At 44.9% G+C, this 20,189-nt stretch overlaps 1 protein-coding gene across 1 annotated transcript in view; it reads left to right on the top strand.

The window, feature by feature from the left end:
• Positions 1-235: 235 nt before the first annotated feature.
• ARHGAP32 (Rho GTPase activating protein 32) overlaps positions 236-20,189 on the top strand; it is a gene marked incomplete at both ends in the record, with an annotated part of 105,416 nt that continues 85,462 nt past the window's right edge. The window contains 4 exons of the mRNA XM_079545820.1: positions 236-343; positions 13,438-13,529; positions 14,562-14,603; positions 14,970-15,054. Coding sequence (XP_079401946.1) covers positions 236-343; positions 13,438-13,529; positions 14,562-14,603; positions 14,970-15,054 — 327 coding nt within the window. The remainder of the gene's footprint in view (positions 344-13,437; positions 13,530-14,561; positions 14,604-14,969; positions 15,055-20,189) is intronic.

Below are 20,189 nucleotides of genomic sequence, written 5' to 3' on the forward strand. Positions count from 1 at the left end.
CACTGATTATCAGATGGGTTACTCTCAATAAATGCCATCTACTAACAGAAGCCTGCCTGAATCTTCTGTGTTAGCGAAGCCACAGCAGATGATGCTGCACCTTCCAAGGAGTCAATGCCTGCTTCTCACAGGCTAAGGGTGTTTGTATGGGCAAAGAGCAGCTTGTAAGGTTTCTCAGTGCTTTAAGACCTGTGAAGATGTCCGTGTATCAAACCTGTCTGTCCTCCTTTTCAGAATGATGAAGTCCTCTTTACATTCAGAAGAAGATGACTTCGTGCCAGAGCTTCAGAGAAGCATCCATCCCCGAGAGAGGCCGGACTGGGAGGAGACCCTCAGCGCTATGGTAAAACGCCTGGCTGCATTTTTGTATGCGTGGCTTTTGTTCCGAATAATCGGAATGCTGGCTCTTGTGTTTCACATTATGCTTTGATTCTTCCTCTGCGAATTTCGGCTTTTTAAATGGGCTGTGTTGTAGTTTCAGTAAGACCAAAATACTTTCCTTCCTCTGGCGCTTTGTCAAGGGGAGGGAGAAGGAGCGCGCATAACGCTTCTGCCCTATTAATATGTGCCCCAAAGCAGGTCTGGTAACCAATTAAAAGGTCTGTAATGTCACAACGATTCAGTCTGCATTAACCTCGTTCTCGGCAAGACTTTGGAGCATGAAGGGAACTTCTTGTAAAAACATGCTCTTTGAAGCATGCAGCATTGTGGAAGAATGTGATTTTAGCAGAATGCTGGCAAAGTCTGCAGCAGGGAAATGTTAGCCTGAAAGCCAACCTGAAAGGAATTGCAGAAAAGAAAGCACAAAGGTGCTGCTCTCATCCTTATCACGACACTGCAAGAGGGCTGTGGGCTGCAGACTTCTGCATTACCCTGATTGGTTTGTTTCCTTTTCAAACGAATGAGTGGAGCACCTCTCTGCCTTCACCTCCTCTTCTCCCAGCTCCTTTAGGATTTGCTGAGCTCAAACAGGAGGTTGTTATTTAATTTAGTTGCCAAATTAGGCAATCTGATTAGATGGTTTTGTGAAGTTATCTTACCTCACAGACATCTGACCTGCCTTGCCTCAGTACAGAACTGCCCAGATGTCCTATCTTGCTTGTTATTTCCGTATATTCTAAATTGCTTCATTAGCCTATTAAGCAGAAGAGGAAATTGCATTCTGCGACAGAGCTTGGACAGGGGGAAGATCTGAATGTTGATGGGTGGCATTGCTGCTCCTGCTGGGGCAGCCCAGCTGCATGGCTGAGATTACTTCTGTGATGTGAGACCAGTGACAATTTTTCCTTTGCATCACACGGTGTGGCAGAGCATCTGGAAAAGCCGTATGTTTTCTGCTCCTGACTCGCAGCAGCATGAGAGATGGGCTGGGTTTAGCTGTGCTGCAAGGGCAGTCAGAGCCATGTGATGTATGGGGCTGAGGGTTTGCAGAGAAGCCCAGGTGCTGAATGGGAAATCTGTGCTGAGCTGGTTCTCTCCTAAGCTTGGTTAAGGGGAAGGAGCTCAGAGGCTTTTGTGGATAAACCTCCAACGTTTTGGGGGAGATGTGAGGGGAGAAACAGTTTTCACTGTTGCTCAGTAAATGATTTGTGTTTGTCCTTTTCCCTTTGGAATTGCAGTGCTGTTGAGAAATGTTAGAGTTGTTTCACTGCAGCATTGCTGTATGTGCCAGAATCTCCACAGCTGGGATTCTCATACAGACCTATGATGACATTCTGTAGTGCTTAGTACACCTTAATGACCACTATTACTACCAGCAGCACGTAATTTGGAGGTGTAAGTTGTATGGCTGTGATTTAGTATCAGCAGTGCAGTGAAATGGGATTGAAACATCGCAGCAGACATGTTCCTCTAGGTTACCTCAGTCTTTATGTGACAACATGGGATTCCTAATGCTCCCATAAAAGATCTGAGACGCTGCTTTGTCTGGAAGCATCAACCTTGTCCTGTATGCATTTGTGTTTCCTGCAGCAGCACCTTTCTAATGACCTTTCAAAGGAAGGATGCAAAGTACCCAACCTTTACTCTGTGCCCTACAGTGAGAGAGCATGCATTTCAACTCAGCTTACTTTCACAGGCTGAACAAGCCTTTCTGAGAGGTGGTTTAAGTGAATCAGTGCTACTCGCGAAGCCGTGGAAGAATCCAGCAAGACAGATAGAGCAAACAAACATTGAGAACCCAGTGGAACATGAATGTTCATCCTGATGGATTATTTAAGGTTTAAAGCACCGTTCATATCTGGCTGGGTCAGATGAAGAACATTTTGGATGAAATATTCGTTATACATAGTTAAGATGTGTACCCTCACTATAAGACAGGTATTTATTTTAATGTTAAGACAACCAAGTGTTTGTACTGCTTTAAAAGCATTATCAAACCCTCTATGCATAATGATGGTATTTTGTTTCAAATTCCATTTTCAGGCCAAAAAACCCCAAACCAAGACAGAGCTCTGGCCTCTCTAGCATTTGTCCTGCTGGTGTTTTTCTGTACTATTTATTCTGCTCAACTTAATGCTTCTCTGCTGTTAGTTCTGACTTTTAGCAGTTGTCTCTTACTGGATATGTTTTTTTTTCCTCTATCTGCAGGTATTTTTTTTTTTCCCTTCTCTCTGCATTGGCCAGCAGATCTCAGTGATGCTGCATGTGTGAGAGCACTGCCTGTTCTCATCAGGGTTACTCAGCCAGCAGTGCGTGCTGCAGCCTCAGAGCATGGAGCTTCTTCACACTGCACAGCCAGGGCACATGTGGGTCACTGACACAGTGCTGTCTGTAACCTCCAGGAGTGTCTCAGGAGTATTATCTCTAATTCAGTCTCCACCTGTGACACAAGTTAGCTAGCATACCTCATTTATTAGAGTTAGGGTACTTAGGGTGTTATATTTGTTAGAGTTAGTATGGTTGGGTTGCATTTGGACTTGATGATCATTAAGGTCTTTTCCAACTATGATTCTGTGATTGTTGTAGTCCATTGGATGCTTTTTTCCAAGGAAATTCAGGTCTGAGATTTGCTGCACAGTGACTTGGTGTGGTAGAGCATAAGGCTTAAGTGCTCAAGACTGAGCTTGTAGTTACAATGGCTAGGATCTGTGCTTGTGGTGTTCTGACTTCATGCACGTTAGATGCAGATGGACATAAAAGCCTCACTAGCTCATCTTTTCTGTGTTAAGTGAATCAAATTTACAATTTCAACCTCTGCTTAATGGCCAGTTGGAAGGTGAGACTTACAGGATGCTTTCCTGCTGAGAATTTACATTGTCTTGTTGTACTTTTTGCTTAACCAGTGAATCTGCTGTATTTGTGTCTTTCTTGATCTTTTTAATCATGAGCCTTCCTTCCTTGCTCTCTTCGCTTTGCATTCTTGGCAGACTCAGGTTTGCCCCTTTCCTGTAGTTTGCTCCTTACGTGCTATGTGAGTTTCTTATAGTTGCACAATAAACTCGTTTTCTGGTTAACTGTTGAAGTTGCAGACAGGTTCTGTTGTCGCTTGTTGGTTCAGCCTTTGGTTAATGGAGGCTGTAAGGGCTTGGAGGAGTTGGATGCAGCTGAGCTGTTTTCTGTTCTCCATTGCTTCTCATTGTAGACAGCTGGGGACCCAACTGGGTGCGAGGCTTTGTCACTTGGAATGAATGTCACACTCTGCCAGGTGAGGAACTGCTGAGACTAGCAGCAATGCAAAGAGCTTGGGAAATTCTGACACAACAGGCAGATCTGTGATGCTCATTCAGTTGTCTCTCGAACTTTGCCTCTCTACATGCTTTTGTACTTTGAGAAAGGTGCTCTATGCATTCACGGTTAGGCGAGCATCCCCTTCCCTCCCTTCCCTCCCCATTTTATCTGCAACGTGTTTGGAAGTGCTTATTATTAATTTATGTGAGTGCTTTGTTTCCAAACCTGCTTCTTAACAAGAAATAAACTGAAGGACTTCTTAAATACGTAGAGGTTGAATGTCCTCCTGTTCTCTGAATATTAGATGGGACAGAAACTCTATTTTTGATATTTCCATCCTTGTTGGCTAATCATGGGCACCTGAGTTTTTTTGTCCTTTGTAGGATTCTAATTTGTACTTTCAGCTGCTGTTCTTTGTAGTTTAGCACAAAGGCAGGTGGTTTTCTTGGGGAGATCTGGTTGCTTTGGGTACTTTGGGTGGCTCCTGCAGCTTCATAGGAGCTCTATAATCCTGAGCCAGACTGAGAGCCAGACTGACTGAGATGCAGCACTGGATGGACAGACTTCATAGGAGTCAGGTCATAACACAACGTCTCGACCAGTCCTCAAGGATTGCTATATTTTGTAGCAGCCTCTGATTATATTCTCTATTTTTAGAATTTAGTAATATTATCTGCACCATTTTTCTCATGTCTCAGCCCCCAGGTCCCACTGCACTGCTGGGTAACCTTCACACCTGCCCTTTTTCTTTCTCTCTGCTCCATTTCGAAAGATGCAGTTGGTGATGCTGACTTTCTTTGTGAAATACTTGTGAGCTCTGGGGACAAAAAGCCACGTTTGAGCCAAGTGATGTTGCAGCATATGATTTTCTAGTGTCTCTCTGAGCTGGTTGTGTTACCATACAGGAAAGGAGCATCTTTCCCTTGTAAGGACCTGAAGAGTGCTCCGTTTCTATTGCTAGAAGAAATAAAGTTGTGAAAGAGGCTTTAAATAAGATTTCTCACACAAACCTACAAAACAGCTGTCCTCAGCCTGTCATTAACTTCAGTGTAATCTGATCGTTTTACTTAATTTTGCATTTACCTTCTGTCATTGACCATCTGACTTGCTCTTAGCACCTCACTGTGGGTGCAGGGTTGCTGTGCTATAAAAGCTGCCTCTCCCTGTAGCAGGATTTTGTCAGAATTTTGTGGGGAAGCAGAATTAAAAGAGTGAAACGAATGTGGAGCTCTTTATTCATGTTCTCCTTTCAAATAGTGCTGCCACAGGCCGATAGCACCTGGAGCTGCACTAAGCCAGCAGGCAGACCTGCACTGGAGATAAGGTGAATGTACTGAGTCCAAAACTGGAAATAGGATTTCTTTTCTATATACACACAACGTGTGTTTCTGAACAAGGTGGCTCATTCTGCAGCGTCTGTTGTATCTTCCAGTCCCTAAAGTTGTGGTGGGTTTATTTCCTGAGCGATTTGGATCCACGTTGCCCTGAGCAGAGTGCTGGGATCATCCTTCCAGCTGGGCTCATCTGACAGTGTCCACAGGGCATCCTTCAGAAGTACATCCCTCCTGGATGTGTCCAGGGGCTTCCCATCCCACGCCTCTCAGCAGTTGCTTTGGAGATCTGGCGGTGCAATTAGGGATGAGGTTATTAAGATGGTAACCTCAGTATCCCCAAGTGAACCTGGTTTGAAACCAGGCTTCCTAGAAGAGCAATACAGGAACCTCTAAGTTACAATAGGAAACCACTGACAATCCGTGAATCTGGCAAATGAGTAACTGAAAAAGCAGGCAGCCATTTAGCTTATGCTGGTAGAATTTTCTTAAGGAGAAATGCAAGCCTCCAAATGGCACAGGGGTTAGATTTGTCTGCATGAAGTCCCTGTAACGATCCTTGTTCTTAGATCTGTTCTGAGAACTGTAGTGTTCTCACTGTTTGATAGTGGGTGAGGTAACATAATGTGGTTTGTGAGGGTAACGAAGGCTTTTTAATGAGACCTCAATATATCACTCTCTTAAATGTGGGACAGGAGTGAGGAGAAAACTAATTTTAAACGCAATTTATAAAACCGTGTAGAGTTTGGTGGATTGTTAAGGGTTCAAGAAAGGTGTCACTCTTGTTAGAGCTGGGCTTGTTTCTCATTCTTTGTTCAGTCCTTAGCCCAGAGCTGCCCCAGATCTTGGCTGTGACTTCTGCAAGAATAGATGCAGAGGATGGGGGTATGTGGAGTTTCTGTTATGAATTTCTTTGTGTTTTTCTTTATTTATGTTGAGCTCTGAACGCCTACCTCAAGGTTCTTTAACATTTTGAAGCTTTTAGGGATATGGAAACATTTCAGTAGTTACAAAACTGTGATTCTGCTTTTCTGTTGGCTTTTTGAATAGCTTGGATGATGCACCAGGATTGGGCTTGAGCTTTTTGTCCCCCTGGATGCTCCAGCACTCAGCTTCTGGCTCCCAGTCCTAAGAGTTACTTCAGCGTAATGGAAAATGTTACCTTAAAGCTGGAGGCTGGCTCTGTGCTGGAGGAGGCTCTGGGGCTTGGCTTGCCATTGATGGCAAGGCTGGATCTCACTGGATCTCATCTTACCCAAACCCCAGTATGGCTTTCTTGTCCAGCACCCCACTGCTGTGTGCCATTGAGGTCACCAGGGGTGATTGCAGTAGAGCTAACGATGGGCTGGAGGTGGGATTTTGGGTGCTATGGGTAATACAGGCCTGGGCATGTGACAAGTGTTCCTTACAACACACCAAGCTGCTACCAGGCTGTAATAATACTTCGGTCAAAACAGTTCTGGTCTGGCATCAAACCCATAACCTCCATTTTGCTTTCAGTTCACGTAACCTGTTTTCTTTATTATTGCTGCATGAATCAAATGCTTTTTCCCTTGTGAAGCTGTTGGCAAGGTATTGTGTTGCTGCATATGGTCCTTTCCCTCCCTCTGCTCTTGGTTGGAGTCCTTTGTGTTTCACAGGTTTACTCCCAGCATGGGTTTGTCCCTGGGAGTCTTTGCAGTGAGGGACAATCACTTAATTGGCACATTGACTTCCATTTGGGTTTGCCAATTAATTGAGTTTGATTAAGCTGGAATGGATACTGTATTTTAGACAGTAAGTACTAATTTATAGCAATCATTTAATTTTTGTTGGTAACGCTATGCTTTCAGTTATGTTTTCTCTCTTCACAGTGCATGCAGTCTTGTGGTACAGTGTTGACCTGTGGGGAAAAAATGACATTTTCCAAACTTGTTTTAAAATCCATTGTATGCAGCACTTAGCAAAGGAAGAAGGATTCAGCATAGCTTGCTGATGGCCACGTTCACCAGTTTTCAGGCATGTTGACCTTCTGTTTTGCTTATCCATTTGTCTCAAAGTGAATCCGATGCACACGGATAAATACAGCATCTCACCAATGAGACGTTTGGGTTTCGTGTTTGCATGTCACCACCAGTATTTCTTCTTCTGTAGTCACAGAATCACAGAATGGCTGGCAGAATGGTTGGAAGGGACCTCAAGGATCACGAATCTCCAACCCCCTGCCACATACAGGGCCACCAACCTCCACATTTAATACCAGCCCCAGCAGCCCAGGGCCCCATCCAGTCTGGCCTTGAACACCTCCAGCTGTACCAGCACCTCACCACTCTCTGTGTAAAGAATTTCCCTGGTCCTAGGGGATAATGACAACTTAAAAAGACAAAAGTGGCACGGGAATGCATCAGCCAATTTTTTGAATGCTTCTGGTAGCATTTACCTAATAACTGTATGAAGGCAGTAAAGCATCCTTGGGCACATCCCTGTTGTGTGCAGTGGGGAGGAGCTCTGCGCTCACCTGGAGGAGCATGCACAGACTGCAGCCCTGTGCCCAGTGCTGTGTCCTGTTCTGACCCACATGGCACGAGCTGCAGCTCACTGTCACCTCGGATGTGAGTGCAGAAATGCTGATGTCAGCTCTGCTCGTTGTGGCTTCTCTGGCTGCTGAAGGCCCTGGAGCAGTGTGGGATCCCCAGCCCCCTCTGGGGCGCAGTGACTGGGCTGACCCTTTTGTTCTCGTGGGCTGTGAGGTTTATGGATAGTGATGGTATAAATTGCATGTTACAAACGGACACATTCCTCACGTTGCTGTGTTATTATAAGGGTTTGCAAAATGAGTGTATCATATAGCAGTTATGTCTTTTATGCCATTGGAGCTGGCTCTTTTATAAGCCGAGCCCAGGCTGGTTTTACATGCATAAATATGAATTCCCATTAACTCCACTGACTCCTGATCTATGGGGTTAACTGTCAGCCTGCTGTTTTTTCTGCCTTCTAGTTTTTCTTCCACTGCAGTGGGAAAATTCTTTGGCTTCTAAGCGGATTTGTACCTGTAACATAATGCAGCATTGGTATTTACGTGAGCTCTGCGTATGGCCGTGGGACTGAGGAGTGGCATTGGCTGGGTTCAGCCTGAATTAATCTCTCAAGTTCTTTGTGCTGTGAGCAATTGCATTCTGGCACCCAAAACCCTGCAGGTCCTCAATGGGTAAGCTGTGATTAGGACCCCCTCCTTTCTCTGTGAAGCAATAGGCTGTGGAAATAGTGCATCAAACAGAGCAAGGGGTTTTTGGGGTGGAAATTTTTGAGCCAACAAGGAATGGGAATGAAAGCATTGTGCTCGTTGGATGCTCCCTTTTCCCTGGCTTTCTTCTAAAATTTATTTTGTGAGCTGTACAGAAGGAGGGCTCTAACCCTGGCTGCCTTTCCCACGCATATTGTATGTGGGATTTTGGTTCTTAAAGTACATTCCTCAGCCAGAAACCATTCTATGGGGCTGTGTGCTGTACGTGCAGCTCCCTGGGCTGAGCTCTTTGTGAATGGCAATGAGGCACTCACTGCTGCTTGCCTATAGCCCCACAGCCTTAAAGCTCTCAGGTAGTTATCATGCTGATGCTGTCCCCAGTAGCCAACTCATTTTTGCTCAGTGCATCCGTTTTTCTCTTTGAAACAAGTGCTAGCAATGAAAGAATATGCAAGTGTAAGGCTGTTTTGCTGGAAATAACTGTCATTCTTTGGGTGCATTTGATTCATCTGCGTCTTTTTAAAGCCCACTTAAGAAATCCCATCATGACATAAAATCTGCCAGCTTTACGAGGTGAGTTTTGTTCGCAGTCACAATAGCACTGCCAGAGCAGGGCCAGACTGCTGCCAAGTTGCTTACTCTGTGCCTTGGATTCCATTCACCCAATTAGCTGCTTTACATGTGAGCTGGGGGGGCTCTTCCTGCCTATCTGAGCTAGATTTGAGAAAGCAGGATGTGAATAGTTAAGAACTCGTGCTTTGTTCTGCTGAGGCTGATCCTTCAAACTGTGGTAAATGGGTGCTGTGGATGAACGCCTGTAACACTGGAGCTCAGGAATGAGAGGTTTCCCTTCGTTTGCCAGCTCATGGCATTGCTTAAAAGTTTTCTTTTACTTTTTTTCCCTTGGAGGGGAGGAGCTGGGAGCAGAAAAAGCACATCCTGTGTGGTCTTCTGAAAGAGAATAATAATTCCATGCTAACCATGCTGTGCGGTGAGGGCTGCGCAGAACAATTCAGTGACAGGGAATGTGGAAAATGGAATTAGAAGTCCTGAACTGAAAAAATGATACACATCAAAGCATCTTTATTGAATACAGATTTCCTAGACATGGGATTAAGAATGAGCGCAGCCAGGATTCAGAGTTTCCCTACTGGGCAGCTCCTGCAGTTGGGGATGGGGACTCTTGGCCACACAGCAGACTGCCCTTGTTTTCCAGTATTACATGTGCCAGTGCTGCTCTCTGCTGCTCAGCCCCTGAATAGCACGGATGCTCATTTTTCAGCTCGATTTTGAGATGTGGAGTTGGGAGGATGATTATTACTTTCTGTTTCTTCACTAAAACTGCAGGTATTTTTGTTTAAGGTGAGATTGCCAGACCTGGGCACGCAAACCAGGTGCTTATTTGCCTTAAATACATCCAGGTATCCCGGGCAGTTATGAAGAACTCAGCTGCAATGTATTAAAGCATGTTTGTTTATTGTGGAGATCCTGCATGGCTGTTCCAAGTAAGAGTAGAAAGAAGTTGCTCTCCTCGAGTCTGTTGGTGGCTGCAGTTGCTCCAATTAAGTAGAGCATCACTTGCTGTTTGGGTGATGACTGGTGCTGCAGCAGCAGTTTCCTGCTGCTCTTCAGTGAAGAAGTGAAAGTGACAAAGGCTGCCTTTTTGGTAAGTTCTGGCCGTGGTCCTTTGGGTCCTTTGGTTTGGTTTTAGAAGGAAAAGGAAGGGGAAGTGAAAATGATGTAAAGGGCAGACTGCCATGGAGAGCGGCTCCAGCATTTTGATTCAGCTCTGCCACTGTTAGAAACAAGGCCATGTGCTCAAGGAACCCAGAGCAGTCTGGTTTCTTCAGACTGGTTCGGATGAGAGACTGGTGATGGGGGGGATGCATAAATGCTAATGCTTATCCAGTATTTACTGTGGCTTTGTGGTAACCTTGGCTAAGGGCATGTGTGTCCTGGTGTGAGCCTGCAGCTGGGGGTTTTGTCCCAGCTCGGGGTTCTCCCCTGCTGAGGACACCCAGGTACAAACTTTAGCACATCTTGCTCACTGGAGTGCTTCAGTTTCACGTGTGCTTTCACACTGTGTTACGATTCTGGAAGTGAGGGAGGAGGGCTGATGTGTTGGCTGATGAATGCAGTGAGACTTTTCGGAGAAAATCCTTTCACGTTTCGCTGTGGAGTTGTTAGAAATAAATTATTTATGACTGAGGTTTTGTGCCAGAGAGAGCAAAGCTGAAGTTCTTCAAGTCGAGGCGATAAAAGGCTGCAAACTCAAACTTGGCAGCCTGCGTCCCTGGGAGGTTCAGCAGCAGCACTCAGAAGTGGCACAGGTGACCCCCAGCACTCACATGGCTGTGGTGACCTAAACCTGGCATCCCATCCACCAGAAGGATGGACAGACAGACAGGCGTTGTCTCAGAACTGCTTGGAACTTTCAGTGATACCCACCTGCCCCACAGTCTGTGCTGCTCTATTACACGAAGGCTGCAGTGGGACCATCCCAGCTTGGAGCATTGCAGCAGAGCTGGGAAACCTCCAACCAAACACAGCAGCCTGAGGATGCACGCGAAGCCAGCAGGCTGCGTTCTGGATCAAGGCCTAATTTGTTTACCAAGTCTGGGACCAAAGCAGATTGATTGGTGCAGCAGTGACATTAAGCTGTGAGAATCAGACTAAACAATTTGCGCGAACAGATTTACTCTGCAATTACTGAGCTTTCACGGAACAGGAATGCATGGAAGAGAAAGGAGTGAGAAGCCAACCTGTGATGTTAGCTAGCTAATTTTCAGGTGTAAATAATTCAAACTGTTTCCAAATGATTTTTAGAAGGAAATTGCTGTGACACAAAGCACAGGAGATAACAAATCTCACTGTGGAGTGTTTTGTTTGTGTTTTGAGAGAGAGGTGATGTGGGGCGATGTCCTGAGTGCCAGGTTTGAGATGAAAGCAGGTAAAACTAATGGTGAATGAAGTGTGATTATGCTGTAGCTGGCTTCCTGTGGTTTAAATGGAAAGTAATTGCATTTCAGTTAGGAGAAGTGGGGTTTATAAAATTGCAATAGATTTCTTTCTTCATTATCTAATCACCTTTCCTTTTCTGCTGCTTGTGCCTCGTACTAAAGCTCTTGGCTTACACAGGATCACTGTTCTGCCCATTTTCCTCAGCTGTGAGCCTTTGGAGAGATTATGTTCAGCTGTACAGCCCAGAGAGCTCAAATCTAATTGGAAAAGCCCCCGAAGTTAATTAGCACATGGCATCTCATTGTGGTCCGTGTCAGTGGTGCATGATGCTGGAAATGGGAAGGCAACCAGCAAGGTTGGGCTCAGCTGGGAAGGAGAGGACAGCAGAACTCGGAGCAGAGCTGCTGGCATTTACATCTCCTGGAGGTGTGAGTTTTGCCTACGCTGCTCTGAGTCAGCAGCAAGGCTCTGCTCACTGCAGGCTGCCTGGGGGCCACGTGGTTCTGTCGGATTTGCTTCACCGTTTTCATATTCTCACAGATTCTGAAGAAGAAATTATTTTTCTTCCTGCAAATTTTCTCTTCTTTAGAAAATGAAGTTGAGCACCATCCAGCTTTGCCTAAAAGCAGCTTACAGGAATGGTGCGTTTATCATTGTAATTAGTGATTTTCTCATGTAAAAGATGCGTAAGGTTTAAATTAAATTGGTGGTCGTCTTAATGCTGAAAATCACAATGAGATTCTTCAAGTGTCCTGTGAGATACTGAAGTAACTGTGCACGTCGTGGCTGTCAGGCAGCCTGGCAGAGGTTCCTTCAGGTCTGTAGATACTGCCCTGCTGTTTTCTGAGTGAGTGAGTGCTCACAGTCTGTGCAGCTGTGGACGGACTGCAAGGCAGGGCTGAGTGGAAGCAGAGACAGACCCTGGTGCTGGGATCTGACCCTGAGCCTGCTCATGGCAGCTGTGAGAGCAGCCCTGGGGATGCTGTAGCTGCGTACCTCCTGGTGCTGGAAGTTGAGTCACTCCTTCTGCCTCTGCTGCAGTTTGTTGATGGGTGTAGGAATGATGAATGGTGCACGTGTGAGTTTGGACCCTGTCGAACTGAACAAGAGCTTCGGGGATGGGGACAGGGAAGATTCCCCTGACTGTGGGGTTGTAACATCAGACTGAAGCTTTGCGTCCAACACCAGGCTGTGCTGTGCCTGGCACTGCTGTGTTCTGGGGCATGGCTGCTGCCAAACTGATGGCTTCTGCTCAGGGAGCTTTGGCTGGACTTGTGCAAAAGCACTTGTGCTGATCTGCTGCTCCAGGGAGTTCTGCCTCCTCCTGTCATTAGAAAATGAGTTTGTGCAATACTTATTCATTCTGGGCCTCCAAGAGAGGGAATCCTGAACTGAGTCCCTTCCTCTTGCTTGAACATTTGTTATTTTGAGCATCATTCACATTTTGCAACGTACTGCATAAAGCAGAACGGGCATCTTTCTGTGATCCAGCCTGTGCTCGTTCTGCTGGGCTCATCTGCATCAGTAGGGAGCCAACATCAGGGAGCAGAGTTTGCTCCCCTTGCTCTGTGAAGTCTGTATGGATATCCTCATTCAATTGCTTTTCCATTGATGAGAGCCACCTCAGCCTTTGGAGCTCAGAGCTGCTCCAGCAGCAGCACACAGAGCTCAGTGCTTCCCCAGGGATGGTGCTGCAGCTGCAGGAGGAAGGGGGGTGCAAAAATGGGTAATGCAAATGGAAAAGGAGAGCGTGGGGCTCTGGTCTCACTGAACTAAATGAATGTCAGCAATTAAAGACATTTTAATAGGTTCATGTGCTTACAACAATAGCTTCAAGTGTCTTTGTGAAAGCTCACCTCCCACGGATGAGCAGCTCAGTCATTAACGTGGTTTTGTGCTGCATGAACTATCCAGCTGCTTCCAGGGTCCGTGCATGAATGCTGCACCGGTGTCTGAGTATGGAGTTTGGCAGTGTTTGTTGGACTCGACCTCTGAAAATCTCTACTTAGAAACCAGGAGAAGTAATGAACAAAATATTGGATCTCAGAGTTATTAGCAATGCTCTACAGAACACTTTAGGAGGAGGCAATCAGATGCTAAGTCAGCACCTATGGTTCACTTTTCCTTTCCCTCCCCCCATATTAAAAAGCTAAAAATACAGCTTTTATCACCAAAGAGCTATGATTGTATATGGAGAAAACAGCAATCCACACCGTGCAATCCTTACTTTCCTTTCCTTTGCTTGTTTTGCAGGCACGTGGTGCAGATATCCCTGACATCACAGGGGAGTTACCGCTCCGGACCTGTGGCAGCACAGCAAGTATGAAAGTGAAGAATGTGAAAAAGTAAGAGCAGTGTTGTTTGATTTTTTTCCTATCTGTGCTGGGCTTCTAGCTGTGACATCCTGGATTTGAGCTCTTGCGTTGGAATACATCCAGGGCAGTCAGTGACAGTTTTTGTTAATGCCTTCGCATTTTGGGAGCAACCAAAATCCTTGCAAAGCAAAGTTATAGTGAACATAGCATGGAAGTGGGGATCAGAGGTTTCCTTAGGTCCCTTGCCTGCTTCATGCCGTGGAGGCAAAGCCTGTCAGACTCTTTCACTTCACTGTTACTGTATTCTTAAACTTCTGGGGTTTCTCTCTGAAATTGATCCATTTAAATGTATACATGTGTGTGTGTGTGTATATATATACATATGTGTGCATTTATGTATACATGTATGTTAGGGTGGCCTATATATTTTTTTTATTTGATGTTTTGCTCTTCCCCTTTTTTCACCTCCTGCCTTCTGCCTCTTTCCTGAATGGGTTTTGCACAGTTTTTCTGTCATTGTTTGTTTTTTTTTCCTTCTGATTCTCTTTCTTTTCCCTGTGAGCCTCCTTTGCTCTCTCTCGCTCTCTCCCAGATGATGTAAACCCACTTATTATGTTTGTAGCTGAGGTTTCAAACCCCTAACCTGTAAAGAGGCTTGAAAGTAATCAATATTACTTGACTTGTCTTTGCTAAGGATGCTGACTTGAGGACCAGAACTCCCCAGTATCGATAGCTCTGTGCATTCACATTACCTCTCCGTAGAGCTCTGATGCTGCGAGGGAAATGGCTCTTTGTTCTAGTGCTGAGCAGCCAGATGCTGTATCTCACTTCCCACTTATATTCCCGTGGGAAGAGAGAGCTAGATAATGACAATCTCATTGGCTCACCACCAGAGTTATCTATAGGAGTCTATAATAGCTTCAGCAGAAGCAGAGCATGCTGCAGAGCCAGAGGATCTCCCCGTCAGCCATCGCTGTAGCTGGAGTCACTTGGGAATAATTATGCCTCACTTTTGAATTTAGAAAAAGCAGAGGATAAATAGCATTTGTTCTGCACCCTCAGATACATCAACCCGGGACTGATGGGCTGTGATGCCTTTCACAGGTAACGTTCTACTTTCCTATGTGTCTCGTGTAAGGCTGCTTATTTGCACTGCAAAAATGCATTTGTTAAGGTAGAGCTGCTTGTCCCTGCACTGTTCCTTAAAGCTGTGGGCCTTGGTGTTGATGAAATGCCACGTGGTTTTTAAGGATGCAATGATAAAAGCCATTTTGCAATTCAGTTTTCCTTTCTCGCTCAATTCCTTTCTCCACTGTTTTGGTGCATCACATCAACAGACCCCTCTGCTCCCTTGGCTTTAGGGTGAGGAAGCTCTCATTTTGTATGAGTAACTGGGTTTTATAACAGATCTTGATGCTGAGCTTAGGTTTGGCGGTTTGCATCTTATGATGTGCTTTTGGTGTGCTTCAGGTTATCCTTTACAAAGGGTCATTTCCCGAAGATGGCTGAATGTGCACATTTCCATTATGAAAACGTGGACTTTGGCAACATACAGGTGAGTTTCAGATCTCTTTTCCATGTTTGTTCGGTTACCAGCTGACCTGATGGGGGCGGCTCCAGTGAGGTTTCTTTAGTTCATGGCAGAATGTTTAGTAATAGGAAGTTAAAGCAATCTGCTCTCTTTGTTTGGAATTGCTTCTGTGTTCTGTCCCCAGCCATGCAGTCACCCCTCCGAGGCTGCATTTGACTGATGTCACACTTTTAAGTCTGCATCATTCATTATTGAGCCGTCTGTGATAAGTGCATGCATGTCTTTAGCTTGTGTGTGTATCTTCAAACAACTGTGTGCATGTATTTATGTAAATACAATCTCTTAATTCCAATTTACCCATCCTCTCCATGCTATCTCCGCTCTGCGTTGTGCACGGCAGCAGCTGTGTCATCAGAATGCAGGGAGCTGCTACTCAGTTTCTGAGCTGCATTTCTAAAGTGTGCAAGCTTTATTCCTTTGTGGTCCATCCATCAGAAATACAGGCAGATGCATTTTTCATTGAGCAGTTCCTTGGAGGATTGAGAACCGAAAAGTCGCTGCTATTTCCTCATAAATAGGGCACACCACGCTCTGCATTTTCAGAAACAGGAATGCCTCCAGCATCTGCCAGCTTTGTTGCCAAAAAGAGGTTACAACCTTTTAATTTGTGAAACATTTTCTCTAATATAGTGAATTATTTACAGCCTTTCATGTTCCTGTACTTGGTGGCTTTGCAAACAGAGTTATAAAACAGTTATATATCCCTTTTTTTTTTTTTCTTCTTTTTTTTTCCATCTCTGTGAAATTTCTCCTCATTGCTCAGTCCTGTCGGGCCCTGAGCTGTTTGCTCCATGTCTGTATGGGCAGCAGCAGTGGGGGGCATGGTGCTAACAGCATCTGGAGGTGCTCAGCTGCCTCTGAAAAACCATCACAGCCATCTATGCAGGACCAAAGCCAAATACACACAGCTGTTTGTGTACCTGAGGCCAGATGTGCTCAAGCACAGTCAATCAGGCCCTACATGCCACCTCCAAGCCTCTTTCTAAGCAAGATTCCTGCGGTGTAGTAGCTTTGTAATATGGATAAAATTATCTGAAGAGCTGAGCTTTGCTCCTGAGAAATGAACAAATAAGGCATTATGGTATTGCCTTAATAGGAGAACAGCAGAATTAATGGCAAAATAGAAGCCATTAATACAACAGTATTAGTTTACAGGCTTAAAAATAGGCTCCTTTGGGACTCATGCATTTTCATCAAGTGGCTTTCGTTGGTGGCTCCTTTGTAGGCTGCACTGATTTGTGACTGACAGCTTGGCACCTAATAGCGAGTTACCAAGTTGCATCTGAGGGGATCGTGGGTGTAAACTCCTTTCAAAATCTATTTGCTGTTAAAAATCTGCATAGTAGAAATGCAGTATTATCTGGCTGTGTCAGTAATTGTGTAATGCTATCTATTAACAGCCTGGCCGAACTTCAGATTGTTTTGTAACGTTTATGTCACTTGTAATATGGTCTCATGCTGCAATTGGTATTAATATCTTGGCATTTCACCTCATGAGATGGTTTTAAATTAACTCTCTGAGATGTACAAAGACAGATTTGTTCTCATCCTAACACTGTGCTAACACAACAAGATGCGTTTTGGGATGCTTTTCTCTTCAGAGACGTTCTGGTATGCTGCTTCCAACAGCCACGTTTTAACTTTATCTCTGTCTGGCCAGCAAGGCGTGTTGCATGGGGAGGAAATTGCTGGTGTTACCAGGGAAAGGCTGTGCTCATCACAAAGGAGGCTACTGTCAAAGCTGCAGTTAAAGGATGGGTTTTACAGAAGGCATCAGTGCCAGAAAGTCACTGCTATTTTCCTGTAATACATTACATTTATTTCTGCCTTTTTTTTTTTTTTTTTTTACCAAGCCTATATCACTGATTTCTCCATTTTATGATGATTCATTTATTTGAGCCTAATATTGGGTAAGAATCTAAGGGCTTTGTTAGCAGCTGTGGCTCAGCCCTCTGTGCTGCTTCCCCAGAGGAGGTGGGATGGGCCCTGCTCCCTTCCTTTGCTCTTCTGCTCTGCTGCCTTCCCATTGTGCTTAGCCAACGTCCTGCCTCTAGAGCATCAGCATTCAATTCATTAATATACAAAGTAAATGTTGCTTCTGCTGGTATTGCTATACAGAGCATCCTACTGCTCAGCCCAGGATAATTGTAACTTCCAGGTTTTGTGTTTTGCCTGTAAAGCTCTTCCAGTTAACTCGTTCACATGGAATTGGAGTATCTCAGTTCCAATTGTTGTGCCATACAATCTCACTGCCTCTTAGTGTGCTTGATAATATGTACAAGCTGAGCTATTTAACAGAACCTCTGTATTTGTTAAGCTGTACATAGTAAGGTGATTCTTACAGTGGAGCAATTCCCATAATGCAAATGTGATTTTTCTTATCATAGAATCACAGAATGGTTTAACAGAACATGCTAACAGCTGAACAGCCCCATCTCCCTCAGCCTTTCATTGGATTTGGTGCTTCAGATGGATTTGAAGCATCTCCATGGCCTGCTCTGGATCCACTGCCACAGCCCCACGTTCCCTCAGCCCAGTGTGCAACACTTGGCCTTCTTGAACCTCATTAGGCTCCTATGGGCACACTGCTCTGGGCATGGGGCCATCCAGTTCCTTATCCACCCAATGGTCCACCCTTCAAATCCATCTCTGTGCCATTAATGTGATCAGGAGAAATAGTCATTAAGCATTCTGTAAGTGTCTTAACTTTCTGCCAGAAATCAAGACTTGGAAAAAATCAGAACTTATCTTCACTTGAGGAAGTTTTAGTAATGGAATACGGAGAGATGATGCACTCTGTACTTTCCGGGTGATTTTATTTGCTCGCTGAAGAACACATTGCGAAGGGAGAGAAAGTGCTGCCATGCACATTCCTGTTGCTGCAGCTATCTTGCCTTTAGCACAGGTTTACCCCTCAGACAGCACCGTCTCTGTTCTGCTGTGGTTGTGTTTATGTAGCTGCCTTCTAAAAATAAAACCCTGTCAGAACAGGACTGGATTACGGTGCCTGGAAGATCCTCTCCTCCTTATCTGTTAAGCCCTGGCATTGCAAGAGGTAGGATTGCAGTTATCAGTGATAAAGGAAGCATTTGAACCAGAATCGCTTCCGTCTGAGGCATCAGCTGCCAGGAATGCTGCTGCAGCTCAGCAGGGTGGTTTGCTGTCTGCAGCCTTCCAGCCACAGCACACTGCTGCTTTTCAGTGGTCCCTGTGGTTGTGCCTGCAATTGCATTTTCCTGTGGTGTCTTAAGAGTGAGAGGTATTGCAAAGAGCAGTTCAGTTCTGCTTGTGGTTATCAGCAAAGCCTGCTGAGGAGATACTTGAGGGGGTTGTCATCTTTTGGTGGCTTGTCTTTTTTGCTTTTATTTAATAATTTTCTAGTGAAAGGAAGCGTACTTGTGAGGGTCTCTCTGTTAACTATGCATTACTTTTTTTCCTGTGATGGGTTGCAAAGAAAATGAAAATGGAAGAGCCTGCCCAGCTGCTCTGCACTAGAGCTGCCTGGGGTAGTTTAAGGTATTTAGCACAGAGCAGTCCATGCATGGGTCAGCTAAAATAACAGGAATGTGGAAATGCCCCCTGACCTGTGCCTGGGAGCCGAGCAGCACAGCTCTCATCTTCCATCCGTGCTGCTAAACGAAGCCTGCTCACTGCCTTTGGAGTGGGAGGGATTGTTCATTCCCTCAGCTCTTCTGTGGGCATGGTAATTTTCAGCATCTTGGCAATCATGAGCAGCTTCAGGCTGTAATGTCTTCATTTATTCCACTCATTTACAGAGGAAAAAAATATTTATTTTAGAAAATGAAACATTAAATGGCAATTCCCCTGCTCATCTCATTCCTATTTAGAAGATGGAAATGTGTAATAAAAACCACAAAACCTGCCCTGGATTTTGCTGTGTACTGGTGCTATGGAAGACAATTTTGCTGGATTTGGCTTCGTATTCACAAGTATGTGAGTGTTTATGACATGGATACCCATATTGTATGCTATGTGGTGCTCTGTTTTAGCCCGTCATCCATCTGTGGATGCTGTTGTTCTCCCCTGAGCTGTTCTGCCTTATTCTGACTGGCTGTGCTCTGCTATGGAGCAAGGCCTCCCATCCCTCTGCTCCCTGTGGTTTCCCTGCTGCCACCTTCTAAGTGGCCGGGGGAGATGTTGCAAGAGCTCTACTTAAGGACATAGGTATATAAAAACAACTCTGTTCACAGTGTATATGGAAGCTGCTTCTATTAACTAAATAATTCCACCCTCAACTCCCTGAATATTGACATTACCACTTGCTTTACGGTCATCGCCTGCCTTGTTGGTGACCCATCATTGATGGATGGGATTCGCATACGTTGTCTCCACCAGTGCAGATGAGATTCTCCCTATTAATTCAGCTGAACAGGCTGTTTGTGATCTGTTTTTTTGTTTTTTTTTTCCTTTCAGCCTTTGGATATTTAAGGTTTTCTTAGCACAGTTTGGCTCTCCCTTGCATTTAATCCTGCAAAGATAGCAGACTTGTTTGTGGGTTCTCAGTCTTTACTGGTGCATAGCAGCTGCTTGATGACATGAGTGCATCTCAGAAGTGACTGCAATAAGCCCAGCTGTTAACTTTGGCATTGACCTCCTGCTGTTTGCCACCATCATAAATCGTCCTTAGCAGCGTGTCACAGGAAGGTGTAAAAATTGCTTTAATTAGTAACTGGAACAGAGTTGTGTTGGAAAATTTTTCTTCTCTGAGGTTTAATGACCTGAAAAATACAGAGAGATGTATTCTATGTATAATTAAAGTATATTAAAATTTAAGAAGAATCCACATGCTCCAGAAGAGTAATTTCTATTTCACCAGCATTTCGGGGATCAGGACAGGATTAGAGCTGTCTGTTTTTATACTCAGTAGGCTGAACTGTGAACAGGAACTATGTTAAAATGCAGCTAATATTGTACTCACAGGTCTTCAGGAAGGCTGAGGTGGTGTGATTTGATACACAGAGCCTTTGTGTTGTATGGTCCCTGAGACTGATGGAAGCAGAGGTGTGTTTTTGTCCTCCAATGGAGGTCTGTCATGCCATGGATGTATTAGCTGTTGCACCAAACATCATTTTAGGAGC

Source organism: Tetrao urogallus, assembly GCF_951394365.1.
Source record: "Tetrao urogallus genome assembly, chromosome: 22".
Lineage (NCBI taxonomy): Eukaryota > Metazoa > Chordata > Aves > Galliformes > Phasianidae > Tetrao > Tetrao urogallus.